The 16,976-nt window shown below is 53.5% G+C and overlaps 1 protein-coding gene and 1 long non-coding RNA gene across 2 annotated transcripts in view; both read right to left on the bottom strand.

The window, feature by feature from the left end:
- Positions 1 to 16,976, bottom strand: part of TTC7A (tetratricopeptide repeat domain 7A) — a 95,019-nt gene that overhangs the window by 58,338 nt on the left and 19,705 nt on the right. The window contains exons 4-5 of the mRNA XM_040993210.1: positions 9,777 to 9,907; positions 7,393 to 7,508 (exon numbers count right to left, since the gene is read on the bottom strand). Coding sequence (XP_040849144.1) covers positions 7,393 to 7,508; positions 9,777 to 9,907 — 247 coding nt within the window. The remainder of the gene's footprint in view (positions 1 to 7,392; positions 7,509 to 9,776; positions 9,908 to 16,976) is intronic.
- LOC121164867 lies at positions 10,651 to 11,266 on the bottom strand. The gene is made up of 2 exons (XR_005885175.1): positions 10,932 to 11,266; positions 10,651 to 10,782 (listed from the first exon to the last, which is right to left on the bottom strand). It is a non-coding gene; the product is annotated as an uncharacterized LOC121164867 (long non-coding RNA).

The raw sequence follows: 16,976 nt of genomic DNA, 5'->3' as shown, positions 1-16,976 counted from the left end.
ACGGAACACAGGAGGCTTGTGGCATAGGTGATGTCTCCTGCCCTTCCCAGCCCTGCAGACACGACGTGGCTCCGGAGCACAGGACAAAACTACAGCTCAGTAAACATCCTCCCAACGGGGAGTCATACCCACCAGCAAGGCAGGGTTTTCTCTGCTTTGTACCCGCCTGGCACCAGTGTGTGTGTGTGTGTGTGTGTGTGTGAGAGAGAGAGAGAGAGAGAGAGAGAGAGAGAGAAACAGAGCCAGAACAAGCCTGTATGAGCTGCCAGACCCGGGGGGGAACTCCCTTAGAAAATACACACTTTTCTCCATTGTTTGGTTTGGGTGCAGTGAACACATGTTGCTTTGGCAATGAAAAAGTTGTCTGTTTGTTTATTTTTTTTAAAGAACAAGCAGGAAACACACCGCCAACCTTACCTGGTTCAATGTACATGGCCCAAGCTCACCCCCACCCCCAAGCACAGTGTGAGCTCTGCCAGGGCTAAGGAAGGGGACAAAAGCAAACAACTACAAAAAAAAAAAAAACAGAGAAATGGCCCCTTGGCTGCTCCAGGAGAAGGGACACAGTGGGCTCCCAAGGTTGGTCTTGATTAATGAGAGTTCTCTTGAGGTCAGAGCCATGGGCAGGGACAAGCAGCTTCCCACTCTGTATCCCTCCCCAGCTCCTGCTGCTTTGCTCTGGAGTTACTCCATGCCAGCAAATCAAGCTCCTTGCAGGAGCCTCCCCTACAGCCAGGATCCACCTCTTCTTGCCTCTGCCCCACTGTCAGAACCTGTCAGCAAAGTGCCTCCTCCCGGCTGCCCTGCAGCCTGGGGACTGCCTTGGCCTGGATTCCAAGTGGAGTCCACGGCTGCCCTCTGGTGGCAGAAAGAGGAGGCGCTGGGCCCAGGCCTCCTAGTTTCCACTCTTCCTACAAGGCCTTCCCAGTTCCCGGAGCAACCCCAGTTACTGCTCAGACAGAATCCACAGAGCCTGGCGCAGCAATCATCAGTGAGAAGAAAGTGCTGGATCCATAGGGCAAGGCCCCTGGAAGAAATGAACGTTCCTGGGGACACATGGAATGGTGGCAGCAGGGTAGTCTAGGACCAAGCCAGCAGGAGGGAGGCAGGCAGGCAGACAGGCTTGGGCTACCAGAAGCTCTGGAAAGTGGGGGTCACAGACAGGGCTACCCGCTCATCACGATGGACAACACGATGCCAGTGAGACTGTGTCAGATCTATGATGGGAGGATCCAGGCTAGGCAGCGGCCCCTCCCCTGGAACTGTCCAGTCTTGGCAAGGCCCGCCACTCTCCCAGGCACCATGACCTGGACTCCCCTCTAGGGGTGGGACTTGTAGAAGGGGAGGGAAACCTTGTGGGCACTCGGGCTGGCTGGGCAATGAACTGCCACATTGTTCTCTGGGTCTGGACCTCTTCCCTGGTTTTCACTGCCACTCCCACCCCCAGTCCCCTGCCCAAGCAGCGAGCTCCCTCAGCACCAGGCAGCCTCCTCCTCCCCGCCCCCAAGAGCCCAGGCAGACAGGAAGTGGCTCTGCAGCCCCTGGCATGATTTTTTGGTGCTACCCTAGAGAAGATAACGGATGTCTCTGGGCCTCAACCTACCCCTGGGCTTCTGCTCCCAGCACCTGAAGCCAAGGCAGGCCTTCTCAGCTGGGGGCTGCCTCACCTTGCTGGGAAAGAGGGGGCTGTGACTGGCATCCAGTGGGCAGACGCCAGGGAGGACCAGCCCCTCAGTGGAGCAGCAGGGTCAGTGTGAGAAGCCCTGGGCTACCGTGAGTTTGTGGGACAGACGAAGAGGGAGAGGCAATACCGGAAGCAGTGATTGGCCCAGGCAGCTGGGACTCTGATGAATAAGTGACATGTAACTGTAACAGCTCAGTGATGCAGATCGTCACAGGTGGCATGCAGGCCTAGCGCCCGTAAGGAGCAAGGCCTTGGGGCCCAGGATCCGCACCTGTCCACCGGTGACTGGGGACAATTTCCTTAACCCCGTCTTTTCTCCCACAACGTTGAAGGGATCTGGCTTTACTGACCCTATTCAACGGCATCAGCAGTCTCTGGCAGTGAGGGTCCAACAAGTATCAGCTCCTGTGACAGCACAGGAGGCCCTGTCACCTCCTGGGGCTCCCTGGGGCTGCACACAGCCACAGGAAACAGACGAGCGGCTGAGTCACTGCCACGCGTCCTGCGGACTGCTCTTCACACTCACACTTCACCATGTCGGGGCTGTTTACTTGGAGAGAACGGATGATTAATTTCCACTCCTTTTGGAGTGGCTGGGGGTGAGGCTGGCGCCAGTGTCTTGGCTTTAACTGAACTTTGTGCTTCAGAGGAAAAGAGGAGGAGAGTAAAGAAATGAAGAGTCACAAAAGATCACATCCCTTGGGTTTTCCTGTAGTGAGCACACACCCACCCACCCCCTACACCACCTAAACAGGCAGAGTGCAGACATGGGGAAGGAAGCCAGCCCTGGAAGGCCGGGGCTGGCACAGTGGATTAAACCACTACATGCAATACCAGCATCCCATATGACCACCCGTCCCAGTTACTCTACTTATGGTCCAGTTCCCTGCTAAGCAACACAAGATGGCCCAAGTGATTGAGCTCCTGCCACCCAAGTGGGAGACATGGAAGAAGCTCCTGGCTCCAGGCTACGCCTTGGCCACTGTAGCCATTTGGGGCATGAACCAGAGGATGGAAGATTTGTCGCTTTCTTTCTCTAACTCTGCCTTTCAAATAAATAAATCTGGAGAGAGAGAGAGAGAGTGAGTCATCCTCCAAATGGTGATTTGGGGTTGGCAACAAATGGAATGAGCACGCACCTTGAACACTGAGGGCCAGTTTACAGAAACTCCATCCTTCGCCCCACACCCCAGGCTGACCTTCCACACTCACAAAGTTGGAAACAGCATGGGTTTCAAACCCATGTGGATCCAGAGCTGGAACTGCAGTGGGTGAGCCTGGCAAATAATTCACTCTCATCCAGTCTCTGTTCCCTCCCTACTGAGGTGGGTCACATGACTTTCTCTAGAGCCCTGCACGGTGTAGTCCAGCCTGGCACCCTGCAGTCCAATCTCTCTCCAGCTCTCCTGGCTGGTCTTGATGCTCCCCTTAACCTCACTGCACCTGCAAAAAATGCAACTGTCAGGGAGGGGACCTGGCAGCCCCGGGAGATTGTGGTCAGTGGAGCGACCCTCATGGCTCTGTCCCCCAGGAGGTTCTGTATCCCTGCCCTGGATGGCCATAGTCCCCTGGGGACATTGGACAAACAGAGGCCCTGCCTTAGGAGAGAGGAAACTAAACAAGGCAAGTGGAGGAGGAGGTTCCTTCGGGCTGCATTGTGGCCACCCAGACCCTACAATGATGGCCTCCATGTCAAAGTTTCCAATCCAGAGCTGGGACATGGTACCTGCCAAGTATGAGCAGACTCAGACTGGAGCCCCTCAAAAGCAGCCACAGGGGCTTAGTTCCAGGGTTTCTGCTGCAGGCAGAGTGATGGATGCCAGCAGCCAGTACACATAACCAGACCCTGTATGCATAACCTTGGCCCCACCCCAGACCTCTCATTCATGTTCTTTGGGCCTCCGTTTCCCACTTGGAAAATACAGTATCTACTTCAGCAGGCTGCTAAGAGAACCAACACATACAAATGGTGCAATCCAGCACATAATACGCAGCCTGAACTATCAAGTACATATCTGTTAGATGGATACCGTGAAAGACAGAATACTAAAACTCGAACTATCTCCAAATTCCACTGTCACGTACAAGCAACAGCCCCTATGCCCTCAGCCCTGGGAGAGAAGATCCCTTAAATGCTATAGAGAAGGGGGTCAGCAAGCTACCAGCTGTAAAAGAGCTAAGAAGGACAGCAAAGGTCGTGGACTGGCTAGAGATTTCTGCTGTAGCTTCTCAGCTCTGCCCAGATGCCACAGCCACAGCCGGTTGGCCCAGGCCCTCTCTGGACTCCTTAAGGTGCAGGCTAACCTCAGGGTCTGACCCCTGCCCTTGCTTCCTATCTCTACAGCTGGCAGCTGAGGGTAAGACATCACCTTCTAGTACCCTGGATCCGTGTCCAGAAGCTCTTAACTGGCAAGTGAAGGGGCTTTCACGGGGGGTAGGGGAAGCTCCACGCAGCGACCTTGCACAGCAGAGCTCAGGGACAGGCCAGACCCACATGGGCGAGGGGAAGCTTAACTCCTTGGTTCCCTGGACCTCCAGATACGCACCTTCCACACAGGGACCCCCACTCTGTCCCTAGCCTGGCAGCATATGAGGAATGAGAAGAAAACGAGAAGTGTCAAGTTCACGTTTGGGCTCCCAGCCGGTGAAGCTGTGGACAGCATAAGTAATGAAAATAAGAAGCAATGAAGCTGGCTTTCAGGTTGTGAGCAGTGTGAGATGGCAGGTGCTCCTGGGTGAGTCAATGTCACCATGGAACTCTGAGGCAGGCGTGGTCCTCGTTGTCACTATACCGTGCTCAGGGAGCTCAAGGGGTTGACTCAGGGCCATCCAGGCTCCCAGCAACAGAGCCAGGACTCACTTGCAGAGCTGCTGGCATTAGTCTGCCCTCGTCTGCTGGGCCAAATGTGAGACACAGAAGGGAGGTGGCTGCTTCCGCCTTGGTATACTTCCACCTGACGCTTCCCACTTGGAAGACAGAAACACAGGTGGAGCCCTCTCCACAGCTGCGTCCTCCAACGGCGAGGACAGAGGCAGGACTGACCCCCTTCTCCAAGGCCCATGCCCACCTGCAGCCTCCTGCTGCATCCTGGGCCTGGGATGCTCCCAGCTCCTTGCTTGGTTCCAGGGCAGGGGCTCCCGATACATGAAAAGTGTTGTAGTTTTGATGGAACGGGGTTTGCCCAAGCACAGAAAAGCTGCTGCATGGCCAAACCCCCAACCCCACTCCAGTGAGGTTGCTTGCTCACCTGGTTCCAAACAGGGTTCCCCGAGACCCACTTGTCCTCCACGGCCAAGCTCTCTATAACCGCAGTGTACACAGCCCTTACTTACTCCTGGAGATCTGCTCTCTGCTTCCTGCTCACTAAACCCTTTAACCTGCAGTTTCTCATACACACTTGGCCATGGGCCCTCTGCTCCCAGTTCCTCCTCCATCTCCCCCAATGTCTCCATTCTCTGCGGCTCTTCCCTGGCCTGTGAACCTCAAGCCTGACCCAATGCAGCTCACTGTGCATCCATGCCCACCTGTGCAAGAGGGCTCAGCCATCTCCCTCTTGGCCTATATGACTCCACAGGAAAAAGAGGCAAGCACGAACACCCAGGAGACACACAGGGCTGGCACTATAGCATAACAAGTTAAACTACTGCCTGCAATGCCAGCATCCCATATGGGTGCCAGTTCAAGTCCTGGCTGCTCCACTTTTCTGATCCACGTCCCTGTTAACGTGCTTGGGAAAGCAGCAGATGGTCCAAAAGCTTGGGTCCCCGCACCCATGTGGAACACCCAAAAGAAGTTTCTGGCTTCTGCCTTCAGCGTGGTCTGGCCCTGGGTGGTGTGGCCATTTGGGGAGTGAAACACAAGATGTCTCCCCTCTCTCTCTCCGTAAGTCTGCCTCTCAAATCAACAAATAAATCTTAAGGAGAAAGAGATGCCCAGGAACTCACGAGTGGAGGAGGCAGGCTCCAAGCAGCATATATTACAGGCTACTACTTTTTGACTGTTTGGAAAAAGAGAAGAAAAAAAAAATGTGTCTGCTTATCTATACTTGAACAAGGAACGCATAATGTCAACATGCCAAAAGTGATGAAGAACAGGGCTTGTCAAGTGTTTGCTAAAAGGGACAGCAGCGGGCTGAGGGTTGAACGCTGACCAATGGCCTGCAGTGTCACCAGCCATGACCACACAACATCACTTTCACCAAACCCCAGAAGACTGGATGTGTGGCCAGGTGTCGCACTTGGCAAGAGTGTGGAAGTCCATGCCCCCGCCCCATACCTGGTTCTGGCCTCTCCCCTGGGGTCAGAGCTGCTGGATCAAGTCTGTGGCCCTGAGAAGCAAGGGGTCGTGAGTACCCTGGGACCAGTTCTACCTATGTCTGGAGTAGATGGGAGGGGGCAACAGAGAGGCAGGCAGTCTTGTAGGACTGAGCCTGTGGGGGTCTGTGCTCACACCAGTTTGAGCAGCAAGACCATCTGCTAGAGCTGGAGGTTGTGGGTTGGGAGAAACCCCAGGCCATGGGACACAGTGGTGATCTGTGTTGCGTAGGGAACAAAAAGCAAAAGAAAACAATAAGTTGATTTTGTTTTGCTCAATGGATATCTTATGTAAGAATCTCTTGTTCAAAAATGGCCTGGCCGACATCCCATATGGATCCAGCTCTAGTCCTGGCTGCTCCATTTCTGATCCAGCTCCCTGCTGATGTGCCTGGCAAAGCAGCAGAGGATGACCCAAGAATGTGGATCCCTGTACCCACTTGAGACATCTGAATGAAGCTCCTGACTCCTAGCTTCAGACTGGCCCAGCTCCGGCCACTGCAGCCATTTGGGAAGTGAGCCAGCAGCCAGGAAGATCTCTCTATCTGTAGCTCCCCTCACCTCTGTACTTCTGCCTTTCAAAACAAAAGTAAATAAATCTTAAAAACAAACAAACAAAACAGTTTGCTTAAAGGCAAGATGGCATAAAGTGAAATTCAACAGATAAGTCATATCAAAAAGGATAACACAGACCTCCAAGTCCAGAAAGCTGAGTGATCTTGACCCTGGGTTTCTCCCACCCCTCACACACGAGGAGGAGGAGGAGGCCTGAGCCACTCACTGCCCTTCAGGGAGGCCAAGTAGGGAGGGCTGGGTAAGTGACAAGCCTCCCACCTACGGGGACAGGGACAGGCTCATGTTGAATCCCCTCCTCTGGCCACTGATGTCCTCTAGCCCAGCACCCATGGAGGATAAAACCTATGCTGTGCAGACTTGCAGGACACCTTGGCCCCTGCCTAGGAGCCCACAGATGGAGACAGACGGCGTGAGGGATGGACAGAGGCACTGCCAGCAAGCGGGATGGCCTCAGAGCCATGATGGGCTGCAAGACATCCACGCAACATGTGCCATGCCTGCAGCAAACGATGGAGGCGAACATTTTGGGAACCATGACTCTGGTCTGGGCTTTCCTGCTGCTCTACTCCCCACAACCTGGCCTGCACCTGCAGTGAACGAGCAGCCGAGGGCAGCACAGCTGCCTGTCCCTCTGCCCTGTCCACAATCCCCCAGTCCCCTGCAGCCTACCTCCTCAGGAAAAACAAGCCCTCTTTTCTCCCACACACATGCAGGATTTGCTGCCTCTGCTATTTGCAGAGGGCCCAGCCCTTTCCACCCAGGCCCAGTCTCTGCCGCTGGGCTGCAGGCACCCTGGGAATTGACCGCTGTGGACATACCCCTTCTTCAGGTTCTTCACGTAGGCGCTCTGGAGGGCAGCTTCTAGAAAGTAGGTGAGCTCATACTCAGCCAGGTGAGAGCCTTTTAGATGCCGGGATGTGCTGTTATTCATGGTCTGGGAAGGAAAAGGGACACAGTGAGGGTCAGCCCAGTCCATCATCACCACTCCAGTCCCAGCACCATGGTCCTGGGGTCCCAGGTGGCAGACAAGGAGGACCAGGGTCCCCGAGAAGGCACAGGAAAGCAGTTGCCCCTAGGGCCTGGGGTGCATTTCTCTGACTGATCTCAACCTAACGCACTATAACTGAAGTGTGTCTGACACACTGTGTCCCCATATAAGTGCAGGGGGACCAAGGGCCCCAGGTAAAATGTGAGTGCTCCAACTAACACACAGCTTTGTCAATGAGCTTATGTAATCCCAATAGCAGCCTGACCTGGGAGGAACTGTCATTCTCCCCATTTCTCAGATAAGCACACCGAGGCATGCAGAGGCTCTTCTGGCCAGAGGTCATTCAGGTGTGGGTGGCAGATCCAAGCAGCCAGGCTCCTGCACCTATCCTCTCTCTCTCTGTCCCATGTGAGCACCACTCTGACACCGGCCATGCAGAGGTCCCCCTCCTCCCCAGCACCCATGTGCTCCTGCAGGCATAGGCCCACATCTCCCACCCCTTCCCCAAGGAAGAAAAGAGAGGGGAAAAGGAACCTCCTCCTAAGAACCATCAAGACACAAAATCTTACTTAAGCCTCATAACAGCCCTGCATGGCTGGTTTATCAGGAAGCGCCTAGAGAGACAGGCAGTGTGGCCCAGCAGGTTAAGCTGCTTGTGACATTGTATTCCCATAGGGGCATCCCATACCCATAGCAGAGTGGTGTCTGGTTCAAGTTCAGGCTGCTCCGTTTTGGGTCTAGCTTTCCTAGGAAAACAGTGGAGAATGATCCCAGCACTGGAACCCTCTACCACTCACGAGGGAGGCAGGGATGGAGCTCCAGGCTCCTGGTTTTGGCGTAGCCCAGCCCTGGCTTGTTGTAGCCTTTTAGGGAGATTTCCAGGGCTGGTCGGTTCTCTCATCCCACAAACACCTGAGTGTCTACCGTGGGTTGGGCACTGCTTTGCTGCTGTCATTTCAAGGGCTGAAACGCCTGGTTCCAGGAAAGACAAGAAGCAGTCCCTTATCCAAAGCACCTAGTATATAGGGGTCACTGGTCCCACCAAGATGGACCTGCCTTCAGCACATGACCCCCTAAAGGAAAAATCCAAAACCCAAAGGTCTGGGGGAATTAACGAGCTGGCTGTTCACCCTTCCTCCTTTTAGGAATCAGAGAGGATTTAAAACAAGTTCTTAGCACGTTGGTACTTGAGCCACACAGCACTTCTGAGGAGGCACAGAAGCACAACCAAGTCCAGCGTGAAGAGCTGCTGAAAGTCTGGACGCTTCCCGATGCTGCAGGAAGCCTCGGCAGACGCCAACTCCACCATGCCACATCTCCCAACAGCCTCTCAGGGAATGGGCACTCAGGCCCTAGGCTTCCCAAACCCCTCAATCACACCTCCCTTCCTCCTTCAGCCCCAATCAGCAGAGGGACTCTTGGGCAGCGGCGCCCGCTCAGGGGAACAGCCAGCCATCCCAGGAGTCACTGCCCAACCCTTGAGATCACATTGGGCCACACAGAGTGACACTGAGTACTGGGGGGTAAGAACGCCTGGTCCTGATGAGGACTCCCTGCAAAACCAGAAGCAAGGTGGAGGAAGGTGCCGGTCTGACTCTGAGCCCATGATGCGCTCCATGGGCTTCATCTGCTCAGCAGGGGTAAGCAGCATGCCTGCTTGGCAGGGTGAGCAGTCAAATGGGACTGTCACATGCAGAGGCACAAGCTGAACTAACCTCCCAGTCCCTCAGAGACAGCCCGGGCTCCATTATTTATGACTTCTGGGAAGATGCTGGAGCCGAGAGTAAAGCCATCTCTTGGGATATCACATCCCTTACAGAAGTGCCAGGCCAAGTCTTGGCTATTCTGCTTCCCATCCAGTTCCCTGCTAACACCTGGGAAGTAGCAGAAGACGGCTCGAGTGCTCGAGTTCCTGAGAGAACCGGTGGAGTCCCTGGTTCCTGGCTTTAGCCTGGCCCAGCTCCAGCTGGTGTGGCCATTTGCAGAGTGAACGATGAAAGATCTCTCTGTGTGTCACTCTGCCTTAAAAAAAAATACTATATGATTTTTTTTTTATATATAGTAAAGAGTCTCCTTCAAAGCAAATCCACATATAACGAGCTTTCCAACCCATGAAGTCAGGTATCTTGACAGAGCGGGAGGAGGTGTCTTACGGGCTTAGTGGGGTATCCGTAGGTTCCGGGGCTCAGGGGACAGCTCCTGTTCCCCACTCACCTTTTCCAGCTCCTGCAGGAACACCTGGGCGATCCAAGAGGCCCTCTCAAAGCAGGCGATCACCTCCTCCTCCCTCTCGGTCAGGCGGTAGTGCGAAGCGATGGAGTTGGGTAGGCGTTCTAGGGAGAGGCCTGCAGGAGGAAGAGGGCGCCTCAGACCTGCCTTACACTAACATCCTGGCGGCAGGCGCTTCCCACGGGCACGGGTGGGCTCTTCAGAGGGGACACACGCTCTGGAGCAGCCAGCAGGAGGCAGCGGTCTGCACGGGGGAGGGAGGAAGCCGAAGCAGTGGTGGGTGGTATTAGCAATGGTTGGCAGCAAGCGATGGGTCAGGAGGAGGTGCTAGGGCCCCACACAGGGAATCACCCTGGGTCACTTCCCATCCAATTCCTGCCTCTCCTTCCAGGCCAGCTCTCGCAGGAAGCCACTCCTGGCCTCTCCTTCCAGTGGTCAGCAGTGGTGAGCACACTTTCCCTGCTGCACAGTGGTCATCTGCAGCCAGCTCTTGTCTGGTCCTTAGGCTCTTGGTGGGCAGCTGGGTGGTTGCGAGGGCTGCCCTGATGTCCCCGCCAGCACTATGCCCAGCAGGGGTTCAAGTTACAGAGACCTGAACATTTCTGCCACCCACCTAAGTGACTTAAGTGTTTAAGTCTTCTCTTTCTAAAGCGGACACCTGCCATCTTAACAACATTTACTCCCCTTTTTTTGGCCAGGCCATTTCACTTTCCTTCTTGCCATCGCTCAGCTAATCATGAAGTTCTCAGTGATTGGCTAAGGGTTAGCACATGGCTCAGTCTGGGCCAAGGGGAAGCAGTCTCGGAACTGTTGCTCTTCTCGCTGGGAGATCAGGCAACCTTGGGGGTTGCCTGGGAGGTCAGAGGTCACAGGGATCAGCCTGGCAACCTTGGGGGTTGCCTGTCTGAAAACGCAATCAGTGTGGTCAACCGTACACCAAAAAATGCTGAGAGATAAAGGTTGTCTTAACTCAAGCTGAAAACAATTAAATCTAATGTTTGCCTTGATTTAACCTGTAATTTATGCTTGGTTGATTGTTACTTTTTGAACCTGTCACTGATACTGTCTAAACCCAGATGTTTTGAAGAATTGAACTTCTTTTTTTTTTTAACAAAAGAAAAAAAACAAACAAAAAAAAACAAAACAAAAGCAAAGCTCTAAAGGCCAAAAGAAAAACAATCAAAAGAAACACATGCACCCCATCAAACAGAAGGAACAACACATATTGGAAATGAATGCTGTAAAGATAATGATCTATGTTGGGCTTTGAAAATAAAGACAGGAAAACCACCGAAAAGTCTCAGTCATGAAAAAAATGAAGTGCACACAGAGATGAAACATGGTGGAAAAGAATGAATTCTAAAAGAGATCACTTGAGCACCTGGATTCAGCATTGCCTGAAGCTCTACCCCTGAAAATTTTCAATGTACAAACCAACACACCCCCACACCGGCTCTCTCTCTTCCCTTCCTTCTTTTGTTGCCTCCTCCCGACCCCTTCTCCCTCCCTCTTTCCTTCTTTGCTTTGTCAGAGTCCATCATGCATGAATTTCCATCACCTGCCACTAACACCTACCTGACCAGGGTGCTGTCCTTCCGGGCCATGGCTTCCCACGACAGAATCGGTGCCCTCTCTTCCCCGGGCCACCCCAGGTCTACTTCCCATGCTGGAGGTGCCCAGCTGAGCTACTTCCTGTCCCATGAGTTCCCTCATCTGACTGATCACAGAGCCCAGCATGTCGGCAGCTGTCGCCCCTGCCACTGGCTCCTTCATCATGTTCTGTCTCTGGCAGGGATGCTCACTGTGACCTACTAGGCCTCCTGCCTCCAGCCTCCAGGACGCCAAACTGCCCTGCACAATGCTTCTGGGGCTCAGACTTCCTGAGGCCCTTGCTGCTGCACAGCAAGGCCCACATCCCACACCAGGCTCTTCAGATCCCAACCCTGTCCCTTCTTGGGCCTCCTCTCTCACCCTCTCTACCACCTCCACACTCCACCTCCTGTTCCCAGCTGCTGGGTGAGTGCTGCCTTCCTGATTCACTCGAAGTGTTACCCCTGGCTGAGATGCAACCCACCCTTTTCAAGTCTACTTGACCCTGCCTGCAGTCCCTTCCAATCGATGCACCCTGGCGCACCCAGCCGTGCTCATCTGTGAGCCCCGTCTATACATAGTCCCTTTTCATCACTTCCAGCTCTCCCACCCAACAAGCTGATTGAGTTGACATCCTCCCACCTGCCTCACACTGGACAGGCATTGGCTGGGCTGGATGGGAAAGCAACAGGGCTGGCCATGACTGCAAACCTAAGCGAGGAATTGCTTCTTGGTTTTCCTGGCTAGATGACAACAGTCTGCTTTCAGTGACCCTGTCCTCTGTCAAGCTGGCAGGTCCAAAGGTCAGGTGTCCGGCCCAGGGGGAGGACCACTCTTTGCCCAGCCCAGGATCACTGTCAGTGTGCCTCTTGCTAAAATGACAGGGGACCAAGGATGGGGGAGGAGTGCAGGCAACAGGAGGCTGCAGGGCTCACAGCCCAGCTGGGCCAGCCCTCCTCCCCAGGTGGGCAGCCTGTCCACCCTGCAGGACAAACAGTGCTGTTCGTTCCCTAGTCACATGGCCCCTCCACCCCCACAGTCTCAGAATTCTCCACCCCACCTGCTTGGAGAGCTCAAAGCAAAACCACCTCCTCTCTGAAGCCCTTCCAGGTGCTTTCTCTGAACCAGCAAGATATGTCCACTGCATCTCCCATACGTGTGCCTTCTACCTTCATTGTCATCGTGCTCTCTGCCCATTTCCTCTTCTCCCTTGTTTAATGTCTATTTGAGAGGTAGAGAGGTGGATATCTTCTATCCACTGGTTCATTCTTTTTTCTTTTTTTAAGATTTATTTATTTTATTACAAAGTCAGATATACAGAGGAGAGACAGAGAGGAAGATCTTCCGTCCAATGATTCACTCCCCAAGTGACTGCGATGGCCAGTGCTGTGCCAATCCGAAGCCGGGAACCAGGAACCTCTTTCGGGTCTCCCACACGGGTACAGGGTCCCAAAGCTTTGGGCCGTCCTGCACTGCTTTCCCAGGCCACAAGCAGGGAGCTGGATGGGAAGTGGAGCTGCCAGGATTAGAACCGGCACCCATACGGGACCCTGGGGCGTTCAAGGTGAGGATTTTAGCCGCTAGGCCATGCGCCACCGGGTCCACTCTGGTTTATTCTTGTAAATGCCCTCAGCAGCAGGGACTGGGCTAGGCTGAAGCCAGGAGCCTGCAACTTCATGTAGGTCTCCCACGTGGGTGACAGGGATCCAACTACCCAAGCCAGGCTGTACGTTAGCAACAACGTTGCTAGTACTTGAATCCATACATTCTGATATGGGATACAACTGGTTCAAGGGGCTGGGCCAAACACCTGCCCCTCTCTGCCCATTCCGAATTGATCTCTGCCCCCCACAGCCTAGTGTTCCGGGGGTTCCTGATGTACACAAGGATGGACGGGCATATTCACCCACACCGAATGTTCAGCCCAGTGGGGTTTCTCCCTCTCCAGTGACAAAATGGTACAGGTGGGTGCTTTGGCACAGAGTTAAGCCGCCACTTGGGACATCTGTATTCCATATCAGACAGCAGGTTCAAGCGCCAGCTCCTTTGATTCTGACTCAGCTCCCCGCCGAAGCAGCTAGAGAAGTAGCAGAGGATAGCCTCTGCTGTCCATGTGGGAGACCTGGGTGAAGTTCCAGGTTCCGGGATTTAGCCTGGCCCAGCCCTGGCTCTTGGGGCCATCTGGGGAGTAAACCAGCAGATGGAAGATCTCTCTCTCTCCATCTCTCCCTCCCTCTCTATCACTCATCTCCCAAACAAATAAATCAATCTTTAAAAGAATATATATGAAGATAAAAAGAAAGTGGCTATGATTCAGAGAGACAGATCACAGTAATGAGTTAAGATCACTGAATTGCTTCCCTGTGAGATAGGTGCCAACGGACATGAGCCCAGAAGGCTTCTAGGGCCAGCAGTGGCTTTTCTCAGGCAGGGTCGCAGTCCGGGTCCTGAGCTCTGCCCATTCAAAGGGGCATCTATACCTACTTATGCTCTCTGATGATACAAAAGTCTTCTTTCTTGTCCACCTGTGTGGTGCAGGGGGTCTCCCGGGGGGCTCTGACCCCAGTTCCTATCTCCACAGCCCTGTTGGCACTTTCCTCCCAGCAGCCACACAAGCCGAGACTCAAGATGCAGATGGCAGCTCTTGACCCCAGCCTCCAAGGAGCCCAACAGAAAGGGCAGTCCCATGGGGGTGGTCCCACCTGTGCCAGCTGCTGCCTGGTGACCTTCATGGGCAGAAGCGGCCTTTCCATGCAAAGCCTTAGCTTAAACAAGGCATGGGAAGGTCCCATTCAGGACAAGGACTTGTCTCCTATTGGCTCTGAACTTTTAAGTTGCAGACCAAGTGGCTCTGGCACAGCCCAATAGCAGGCTGGCTCCAGCGCTGGCAGCCCAGCATGACTCACTGCAGCCCAGGAAACTGCCCTGCCAAGAAGCCCCACCCAAACGCAGCCTCAGGCCCTGGAGACAGAGATGGAGAACATGAAGCCTTCTGTGCTACAGACAATGTGGACACCCTCCTCCCCCATCCAGCTGAAGAACCCAGGCACCCACAGCACCCAGGAAGGGTCAAGGCCAGTTATAGGCAGCGTCCATGTCAGAAGGAGGAAGGACGCGGTTCCTTCAGGCCTCCAGTGGGGAGCCTCAAGGCCACAGAGAGAGGAGCCCTCACAGCTCACTCTCGAGGGTGGGCAATTGGGAAGGAAAATGACATGACCTCTCCACCCCACTTCCAGGTGCACACACAAGAACTGAAGACACGGTCTCTCTTGGAGACATGTGTGTACATCTATGTTGTAGCAGCCCTATTGACAGCAGCCTAAAAGTGGGAATGGGCATGCGTCTGCTGGCAGATGACTGGGCAGACGTGGTGGGAAGCATACAACACGGTGTGGCTCAGCTCCATGGAGTCACCTCTGACACATGCTCCAGTGTGGCCAAACTGCAAGCACCCTATGCCAAGTGCAACTGGCCAGACACACAAACACTGCCAGACTCTGTTGACCGGAGGTATATCCACAAAGACAGAAAACAGAAGGGTGGAGCCAGCATTGTGGTATAATGGGTAAAGCCTGCAACACTGCATCCCATATGGACACTGGTTCGTAACCCGCTGTTTCACTTCTCATCTAGCTTCCTACTAATGCATCTGGGAAGGCAGTGCTTGGAACCCTGTACCTTCATGGGAGATCTGGAAGAAGCTCCTAGCTCCTGGCTTCGGCTTGGCCCAACCCCATCAATTGCGGCCATATGCAGAGTGAACCAGTAGATGAAGATCTGTTTTTCCATCTCTTCCCCAACCCGCCCCCCTGTAATCCTGCCTTTTGACTAAATAGAATAAATTTAAAAGAAAGCCGAAGGATGGCTGCCAAGGGGTGGGAGAAGAGGGAATAATGTGCTGTTGTTGAAAGGGTATTGAGTTTCAGTTTTGCAAGCTTCTGGAGATGGGTTGCATGACCACAGCTGAACAGCACTGAACCACACACTTAAACATTGTGACAGTGGAACAGTTTCTGGTATGTCTATTTTCACAATTTGTCTCAATGAAAGAAAAAAAAAAACAAAATAAAAAAAGCAGGCAGTTGGGGTTCTATGGCGAAGTTTCTAAAACCATGCACATTCTTTGATCTAGCCAGTCTAGAAGTTGATCTTTTTTTAAAACAAAAAAGTGACACATGCAAAATTTTACCTTAAGGAGTTCCACTGCAGCATTGTTTATGATGGAGAAGAGAGAGAGATTCAGCACATAAGTCCAACGGTAGGGGAGAAGTCCACAGAATTAGAACAGAACCTCACAGAGAAACGCCATGAAGCTACTTAACAGTGATACAGACATGGACTGCAAAGTGACATGTAAAGTACACATACCGACTTTAAAAAGACGATAAAAAAATGACTACATAAGTGGATTTTTAATTTGAAAAACATAGACAGCACTATCAGGAAAAAAAGCCTGGAAGGACAGACAGCAAGCAGCTTTGCAGAGGTCTGACCCCAAACACACAAAATGAGATTGCTAACATCTGGCAAAGAATGTGACCACAATCATTAAATTAGAGGAAATGGCCCAGGGCTGTGGCATCATGGGTTCAACCTCAACCTGCAGTGCTGGATCCTATATTGGTGCACCGACAGGAGTCCCAGCTGCTCCGCTTCTGATCTAGCTCCCTCCTGAAGCTCACAGGAGAGCAGCTGAAGATGGCTTAAGGGCTTGGGCCCCCTGCCACCCATGGGTGACCTGGATGGAGTTACGGTCTCCTAGCTTTGGCCTAGACTTCTGGTGTCTTCCATGCCCTTTAGTGACCCAATAGGGATCCCCAAATCTGGTTTTAGTGGCTCAAGCACATGATGGCTGAATTATAGCTGTTTACACTGGCAGGAGCCAGGCCCTGGTGTCAGAGTTGGTTGCTCAGACGTACCCTCAAGGCCCTGTCCACATGGCACAGCTCCCACTGCTTTTAGGAGTGGCCTCCAGTAAGGATGAAACGGCAGTGAGAAGACACAGTGAGGCCGTGCTGACCTTGCCTATCTGGCCCCCCAAGTTCTCTCATCCTGAGGTTCAGTGTGAACCACCTCGCCCCACTGCCCTGGCTGGATGAAGGTACACCTTGTCCTGAGTTATGTGTCTCAACCCAGAAAGGCACTCAACAGAGGTCCGGGGACAACAGCCAAAGTACCCAGACTCCTTCCAAGACACCCCTGCCCCCAGGAGCCTGCTCACTTCTCTCCCTCCAGAAACCAGTCTCTCACCCACTCCTGGGCCAGCCTTGGGGCCAGGGCAGCAGTACCTCCACAGCTGACCCCTGGCCCCATAGCACAGCCTTTGGGACAAAGGCCAAAACCACCAGCTCATTCCTGCCATTCCAGCAATGAAGAAAACAATGCAAAAAAAACAAATATGCCACCGTATTCTGTCCTGGGAGTAGCCTGCGCCTGCTCTCATACTTGTTGACGTTTTCATAAACCACAGAAATGCAGGTGGCAGCTGAAGGCTGGAGGCTGCAAGGACCAAAACGGAACAGGAACAAGGAAACAGGGAAAACTGAAGGGATGGGGAGGAAAGGATTTGCAGATTGCGACCCTCACAGTTACTCA

This window comes from Ochotona curzoniae, unplaced genomic scaffold, assembly GCF_017591425.1.
Source record: "Ochotona curzoniae isolate NIBS_2020 unplaced genomic scaffold, NIBS_Ocur_1.0 contig_883, whole genome shotgun sequence".
NCBI lineage: Eukaryota > Metazoa > Chordata > Mammalia > Lagomorpha > Ochotonidae > Ochotona > Ochotona curzoniae.
Note: the sequence above shows the minus strand (reverse complement) of the source record. Positions and strands in the feature narration are given on the sequence as shown.